This window comes from Teleopsis dalmanni, chromosome 1 (assembly GCF_002237135.1).
Source record: "Teleopsis dalmanni isolate 2A chromosome 1, ASM223713v2, whole genome shotgun sequence".
Classification (NCBI taxonomy): Eukaryota; Metazoa; Arthropoda; class Insecta; order Diptera; family Diopsidae; genus Teleopsis; species Teleopsis dalmanni.
In genome coordinates, this window is record NC_051846.1 from 57110544 (window position 1) to 57119236 (window position 8693).

Here is an 8693-nt window from a genome sequence, read left to right on the forward strand (position 1 = left end):
TTAAAATCCTTCATTTTCTACAAAAAAAATAGGGATAGACATATATTCAAAATTATTTAATTAAATTTTATCATTGTATTTTTATTATTAATGGTAAAATAAACGTTTTTAACTCTTTATACGGGATAGCCCAATTAAACTGCAATTAACTTTAAACTACTTTAAATATTGGTGTCACCACGGGCGAAAAGAGGTAAGGGTAGGGACCTTACCTTAAATAAGGCCATAAAATAAATGTATAAAATTCGCCTTTATAATCTTTTACTATTTTACATACATATATTTCTTAAATAAGTCAGACATTAATATGATAATGTCATATCAGAATACCAGCGAACAACTAGAACAGTTGTTAAGAGATCATAAGATGTTCGAACTTCTTGTTTCTGTTATGTCCCGAGGAGAGTTATATAGTACGAAATATAAATCGAATCACAAAATACGAATACATAGGTGAGGATATAGATCAGCTATGTGATAATTGAGAAGAAGAGAGATTTTTTGTGCTAAGCAGTGAATGATCGAAACTTGCCTGTATCAAGGCGGAGAAACCGTGCTATTTTAATAGATCCAAGTAGCCAAGTATTCATGGGACTCCAATTGGTATGTACATTCAAACATGAGACCAGATGGAACTGTGCTTACATGAATGCGGATATTTGACGAATATTATTTTTCAAGTGTTCACATTTGTGCAGAAACTCATCTATCGACTATAGCACTCACTCCATACTATAGCACTTAAGGCCGAAAATTCGAAATGAATTAAAAACATTAAATTTTTTTCGCAGTTTTTTCTCTTGGTTTAATAAAATTCTATTTTAAATAAAAGCAACAACATTTTTGAAAAATTGCAGTTCAGTTAGCTACCCTACATAAATTAATTTACTTCTTAATTTGTTTCTTACTCTTAACAGTAGAAGCAAAATTATAGACACAATACCAAGTGTGAAATCACCATAACGTAAGTTGTCCAAGTTTGAAAATACTGAACCTATTGTTTCAATGAAACTGGAACCCGAACCACCACGTAGACCTAAAAGACCCTATAAAGAATTTATAAATTAGTTCACAATATTTTAAATAAAATTATTTTATAAAAAAAATACTTTTATTTGTGAAGTGCCAATAATAACAGCAGTTGCAGAAGTAAATCCAACAGTAACTGGTAATGAAATTAAATCAACTAAAGCACCTATAGAGAAAAAGGAAATTAAAATCATATCTATGTTAACAAGTATTACAAACTATATATTTGTATGTAATATTAATTAATATAAATTAATTTCTTGTTTCCAATGCACTTACCCAGTCTTAGCACAGCCATAATTAACTCAACAATACCCGATATCAAGCATAGCAGAATCGCATACGTTGGACCAGAAGCTAAACCTAAACTTGTATGTCTACTTGTCATTAATGCTAATAAAGCTGTAGGACCAATAGTAACCTGTCGACAACTTCCCACGAACGCATAAACAATTCCACCAATAAATGCAGAATAAAGTCCATACTAAATTAAAAAAAATTTAATTTAAATTTAATTAAATCTTTTATATTAAATGCATTGTATTTCGTTTTGGTATTTTACTTGTGGATCCAAACCAGCCAGTGTGGCATATGCTAAGCCTTGCGGCAGCACAGTTAATCCAACTGTTACGCCAGCTATTAAGTCAGCAATAGCATCCTGCGGTGTATATCCTTGAAACCATTTGATACCTGGAAATACTAGTTGTGCCAGCCGTGAAATTTTCATTTTTTATATACGAAATCTTTGTTGCGTGCGTGCCGTGCAATGTATCTTAACTCTGAAATTATATAAATACGACACAATTTAGTTATAAAATAATGTTTTTATATTATAAACTTGTCATATATATATTCATGCTTTAAATTAGATTGTTCAATAGTTTTGTAAAGCATTTATTGTCAATACTCCGAAAAGTGCAAAGACAATTTAGACTATACGTACATATATGGTATATGGAGATTTATAAATAATATTTATATGAAAAGCAATCATTCATTATCATTAAAGCTATTAACTTATGTTTTCATTCTAAATATTAAACTAATCTATAATAATTTCGTATTTAGTTTATATTACATAGCAAAAACTATAGAGGCGTATTCATGATTTTAGGTGATATTGGTAACGTTTCACATGGCTTATTTATATATTTAAAAAATAAAACTTTCTTAATTGAGAGTCAATTTTAATCTATTATATATTTGCCAATATTATATATGACCTTATCCCACTTTTCGGGTAGCTTTACAATTCCAAAGGTGTACAACTTCAATGGTTTATTGGCAAAAAATTTGTCCAAATGATTTTGAGCGGCTCTTCGGTCGGCTAATTTATTATTAACACAGTTTGCGAAAACCGAAATATATGGTGATCAAACGGTGTGTGGTTCAGGCTATGCGGTTAATGTATTAAAACTTCCCAACTAAGTTCCATAAAATTTTTCCGAGACATCAAAGATGTAATTAGTTCGGCATTCATTATCATGATTGAGCATAACTGCTTTCTGTTGCCTAGTTTTAATCGTTTCTATACGTTTAAGTCATTCAAGTGATCGAGCTGTGAACCGTTACAATGAGCTAAAACAGCTCGTTATTCCATTTCATGCCCACCAAACACTCAACATAGCCTTGTTTACCATAAAACCATGTTTTGATCTGCTAATCTACTTACTATAGAAGTTACTATATTTGTTCTGGATAATAATAAAACCACTAATAATGTTGTTCTAAAAGTCTGTTTCTTGTCCTTCTTACTATGTTATTTGAGACTACTCATAGCTTGCAAGGTAGATATATCTAAGAAAAATCGGTATATAATATAAATAAATGCAATCACAATGCAGATTTTAAATTAAAATCTAGCTGGTTACTTAAGCTAGAAACCCCAGAACAACTACAACGAATTGTGATTATGATGTCGTCTTAATTTCATGAATTCAAAGCCAGTATTATATAAAAAAAGTTTACTAAAGTTTACATAGACTATTAACGTTATAAGCATACCAGCAAATAATTACCAATATTCTGAAAGTCCAGAGAATGTGGAAAAAAGACGACTTAAGGAAATGATTGTGTCTTGGCTTGTTATATATACGCTTTAAGACTCCACATACGTCGACATATTACGTGATACCTACTACAAATCTACATGACGTTTTGCTCCATCTAAATCAATAGATCTATGTATGCTTTATGATAGATTATTACTAACGCATACTTAACTCAACTACCGATATGTAACAAACTCAACATGTCTAACTAACTTCCCTCGAATTGCCATCTTTATTTTAAAATTTATAATTTAAATAATACAATGATAATATAGGAAAAGAAAAGATTACATATGTACATAAAATATGTTACAGTAATTATGTTAATCAGGCAGAGACAAGAAATAGTACATACAAAAAATAGTTTCAACTTAAAAATGACATCTTACATCGATTTACATTTGTTAGAAAGAATATGGTATTGACAAATGGAAACAAATGACACAAATAGAAGCAGATAGTAAGTCAAGAATTTGCTTTTGGGTATAGAACGGTCTGTTAGCATATCTGCTATTTTCAGAGTCCTTAACTTCAAAAAACTTTCATCCTAATCATTATCCATTATTGCAATCTTATATCTATAAGTTTTATTTATTTAATCATATATATATTTATTAAATAATTATGGTACTATCAAAAATAATGTGTATAAAAAAATTCAAGTAATTTTATGAAACTGCTATATGCTGGGTTTTTAGCCCCTACAATAACTATTTTACAAGTGTACAGATATAAATTAGTTAAGTGTTTATTTACATACTTATCAATTTAAATTTACTCAGTACAATTTTATTGATTTAAAAGCTATTTTAAAATTACATATTATAAGAAAGCAAAAACTTTTTTGATTAGTCATTATATTTAATAGATAAGAACATTTTTCGTTAAAAAAATGTTTAATAAAAAAGCTTTTAGAAAACCGTGTTCTAAAATGAGCACATGCTGATCCCAGAAACGGTTAAATCTACGTCATATAGCCAGTAGTCTGTTTTAACCTACAGCTACTAAAAACGGTGGATTACAAGGATTGCAACAACAACAATATGTGCTTATGCTGAAGAACTTAAACCTTAAGTTCTTTAATGCACCTTAAGTAACTTTAATGTCTGACAGTCTTAAAACTCAAGATTAATCAAAATACCAACGGTAGTGAAGATATATTATTCTATTTATTAAATTCAAAATTATTTTATTATTAAATTCTTATTATTTTTATAAATGGGTTCTCTTTAAAAAGTATCGAGGAGTTAAATATTTTTTAAATATGGTAACTTTTCCATCTCATAATTATGCTTTTCCCAGCTCAGGAATACAGGTTCACCTCCTTAAAAAAAATCAAATCAGTAAAAAATATTAAAGCAAATTTATATATATATATATATGAGTTCTGAACTCATATATATATATATATTCTTTTCTGACATCGGTCAATATATCAAAAGTGATTACTTCTTTGCCTTTTTGCTGCTGTTTAACTGTCCGCATGAATTACATACGAGAAAAGCAAAACCCAAGCATTCTTAATGATATTTAGGATCTGCCTACACCTAGATTAGTTTATTTGAGTATTCGTTTTTTATTCCTATTAGATTCTTATACACTATATGTTCCAGAAAACACCCCACCTCTTTAGTGTTGATATGTAAAAGATGGTTTCCAAAGCAGATTTGATTTTTTAAAATTTGTGATTGTGACTGATATGCTTTCAAAACTTCATAACGTTTGTATAAATGAAAACGGAGTTATTGCATTTAACAGTGCATCACGATGTCGATAGAAGCATTTTCTCTTATCAGCAAACACATTTTTCAGAGAAGATAAAGTCGCACGGAACAAATCTGTTAAATACGGGAGATAATTAGCATTTGGAATACTATTGTTATCTTAAAAATCTTTCAGAAATGCTGATTGATCAGTGCAATTTTTCGTCTTTAGACAACTTACGCGAAACTGTATAATAAGATGAAAAACTAAGCATCCGTATATGGGTTAAATCAATAACCAATAGAAGACATTACCTATAAAAAATAAAGTAAAGAGAAAATCTGAAGGAAAATTAAGAATAATATATATATATGTACTTCTATATTATAAGATTTTGACACTATATAGTTTCCTAGGCACCGCGAGTTGATTCCGGATTTCAGTAAAAACAACTATTTCTTTTTTGTACAACATACTAAAAAATATCGATGTTTTTAATGCAAATATAAATATGCTGAAATAGCCGGATTCTTGAGATATCTGATTTTGAAGTACCGAAGTTTTGTATATTCGTACGTTACGAAATACGAGGTAATCAATTGCGACGAAATTTCTATACAACTTTATTGAAAGAGAGTGAAGGATAAGCTTTTTTTTCAACAAAAGGTGGCGCTGGTGCTACCTAACATTAATTATTAATGATTTCTTATTAATCATAAATAATAATATTATATTAGCATTTTATTGACTAAAATATCAAGGTGTAATGGAAAAAGACCAATGATGAAGATTAAAAATGGCTAAATGAAATTGTGGAACTGATGAACAACGTGTTATTTAGAAATTAAAAGACTTCGATTAGTAACAAACACAGCATATAGAACAGAAGAACCAATACGCGTATTATGGCCAGTACTCGTCTGAGTAGCAATTTCTGTTGTGGTTAACAGAGCATTTAAATTTATATTAAATTAATTTGTAACGTCCGCTTAATTAAGATTTTTAGTTAAGATTCTTAACATTCTTTTAACTACTGTTTTTAGTAGAGAGGTTTTTACTGAACACTAGTGAAATTGCAACAACAAAAATACCCTCCACCAGTGGTCTTGGCATTATTTCTTATATATAATTATTTAAAAAAAATTGTTTTTAGACTGCAAGTACCAAGAGTTGCACTCGTGCCCTGCTAAATCTAATGCTCAAAGTCGGTGTTTTTTAGCCAACTGACACAAAGCCGTGCTTGAGTTGTGGAGTTTTGTTAATTTGATGTGAAAGTTCATTAACAAATTCACTGTGTTAGAACGAAATCATAAACCACCTGTAGAATAATTGAATTAATTAATTATATTTTTTATTTTTTAATTGTTAAATTTCAATGCTATTCTTTTGTAGAGGCAATATTTATTGCACGATTGTATCACTATTTTTTATCTATAGCACCTAATTTCTAGATTTAGTTCTAGACTTTATTCACAAAGCTTAAAGGGGCTTTGTTTAATCAATAGTGAAACTGGTACAATAGGACTGTTCTGGCCGCAGACCGGCTGTTGGGCAATTTTCACGTCTATTTTTTTAATAATAAAAAAAATCTAGGAACATAATACGGCGAAAGCAAAGCAAAGGAGGAGCAAATTAAATTTTTTATATAATTTACATTGAGTTTAATTTATATTGTATTTTAATTGGATTGTTGTAATATATTGAACATAATGAAGACTTAATTAGGCGACTTTGTGATCGCATACTGCTTGATATATTTCAAGAATTGTACTGGTAGGTATCATTCAATTTAATATTGTGTAAAATGCTCAAAGCTTATATTAACTTCGAATTATAATAGTTTATTTATCTAAAACATATATTTGTAAATATATTTGCAACAAAAATGATATGACAGTTATTAGCATTACAAATCAAAATAATGGATTTCAATATTAAAACACTAATGTATTGCAAATTCAGACTGTTCATTTAAAATATAATTAACGTGTGATATGTAATCCTAAAGACACATATTTATCTGTAAAAAGACAATCAACAACAACATTATTTAAACTTTTGAAGAAGATGATTATGTTTGTAATATTTGATTGCATGCGAAACAAAGCTGAATTCTAAAGAACAGACCAAGTCGCTATTGTTCCTGAGATACTTGTCCGAGTCTATATAATCCATCAAAGTTGTCATAAATGTTACTTTTAAGAATGCTGTATTCAAAAAAAATTAGGACAAAGTAATTTTCAAATTTATGTGTAATGATTAGGGTAATGCTAGAATTAAATATTATTTAAATGCATCACATAACAATTTTGAAATGAATAGCTTTACTTTTTAATTATGAATAAAAATTAATTCAGATGATTTTCTTTATATGACACCTATGAAATATCATCAATTGAAAACTGTCAATGGCACAATGGATACAGTTCCAAAAGTTACACGAAAAATTTTTTTGTTTACAAAACTAAGTGACTTGTTTGCTTTAAAATAGTTAGAGAATTAGATAGACCTCAAACGGTTTGTCATGGCCATATCTATACGTATAACTGAATTAATTTAAAAATGGACTTGTAATCATTATATATTTTGTAATACAAAATTTTCTAGTTATTAAAGAGAAAGAGAAACAAAATTTACAATTTAAAGAGCACAAAAAGAAGAAAAATACAATAAAAGGCTTAAAAAATTAAATAAGTAGATGCGCTAAAAGCGCACAACTTTCAATGGAATGGTTCCGCTATGCAAGACATGGATGCATCCAGTCTTCGAGACATGTCTGAAGACTGTTTTGCAAATATCTTAGCATACCTAATAGATCCTTTCCACATTTTGTGTGTAGATGGTATAGAAATAAATTCATTAACTACTCTAACTACTCTCTTCTACTCTAATATAAACATAATCGTGCTTTTTAAGTTACATTATGTACAATTATTTAAATAAATGAAATGCATAGCATATCATGTATCAGTTAAAAATGATCATACAGATCATATTTTTTTTTAGCTACAGTTATTTTATTTAATACAATTTGTAATTATATTTTTTATAACAAAATAAAAAATAAATCAATTAAATCAATTTTTATTACTACATTCAACGAGCTGTAAAAAACTAGCAATTTACTCGCATTAAGATTGGCTTCTTTTAAATACATTCTTTTATTTATACTCACTTATAGTTGTGTTAAATCTTATGAACAACCTTGAAATTATATACAATATACCGTCACAGAAGTACACTTTTACTTCAATAGAAATTGTTCATTTTCATAAAAATGCTTAAACTGAGCTCTTTGAATATATTGAATATATTGTATTGTAGAATTATGTACCAGAAATATTAACACAAGTGTTGGCCTACAATGCTCTTAACACATTTTCCCCAACTTTTTACTATACAATTATTTTAAAATTTAACAGCTGTGAAAATAGCTTTAAACTTGCCTAATATTTTTGATGTTATTTTACTTCAACAGTTCATAAAATTTCAGATACTTTAGTCACGTTTTAAAATTATTCAACTTTCGCGAGTACTCCTATGTCTTGCCGCTCGCGTTGCCGTTTGAAAACTGATAAAAATTGAATTCAGAACTCACAATTGACATCGGCATGAGAACTACTCGAAAAGCTAACAAAGTCGAAAGTTTTTAAGTAAAAACAAACCAGCGAATAAATAAAATAAGTAAACAAAGTAATGTAAACAAACTCAACATTACTTGCTCTTGATTCGATGCAGCTAGTAAAGAGTAAAAAGAAACTAATAATATTTAAAGAAATTTTAACAAAATAAAAGAACTTCAGATATAATTCAACTCAAGCGAATCGCAAAATATCTCTCGTTCTGACTCAGAATTATTCAAGTCGTTGATTTATTAGAGCAGCGAAACTCAAAATTCAAAGGCTTAAC

At 28.5% G+C, this 8693-nt stretch overlaps 1 protein-coding gene across 1 annotated transcript; it reads right to left on the minus strand.

Moving 5' to 3' along the window:
* Positions 1–722: 722 nt before the first annotated feature.
* Positions 723–8334, minus strand: LOC119681903 (sodium-independent sulfate anion transporter-like). The gene is made up of 6 exons (XM_038095211.1): positions 8231–8334; positions 1592–1808; positions 1309–1513; positions 1110–1195; positions 909–1046; positions 723–740 (listed from the first exon to the last, which is right to left on the minus strand). The coding sequence occupies exons 2-6, from the start codon at positions 1754–1756 to the stop codon at positions 723–725; spliced, it is 612 nt and encodes a 203-aa protein (XP_037951139.1). The 5' UTR covers positions 1757–1808; positions 8231–8334.
* Positions 8335–8693: the final 359 nt, after the last annotated feature.

Excerpts from the sequence above, each read along its gene's own strand:
- LOC119681903 (XM_038095211.1), bottom strand. The coding sequence starts at position 1,756 with ATGAAAATTTCACGGCTGGCACAACTAGTATTTCCAGGTATCAAATGG. Across the intron at positions 1,514-1,591 it reads TGGCTGGTTTGGATCCACAA|TATGGACTTTATTCTGCATT; the intron begins GTAAAATACCAA and ends TTTTTAATTTAG. Across the intron at positions 1,196-1,308 it reads TATGGCTGTGCTAAGACTGG|GTGCTTTAGTTGATTTAATT; the intron begins GTAAGTGCATTG and ends TTTTCTCTATAG.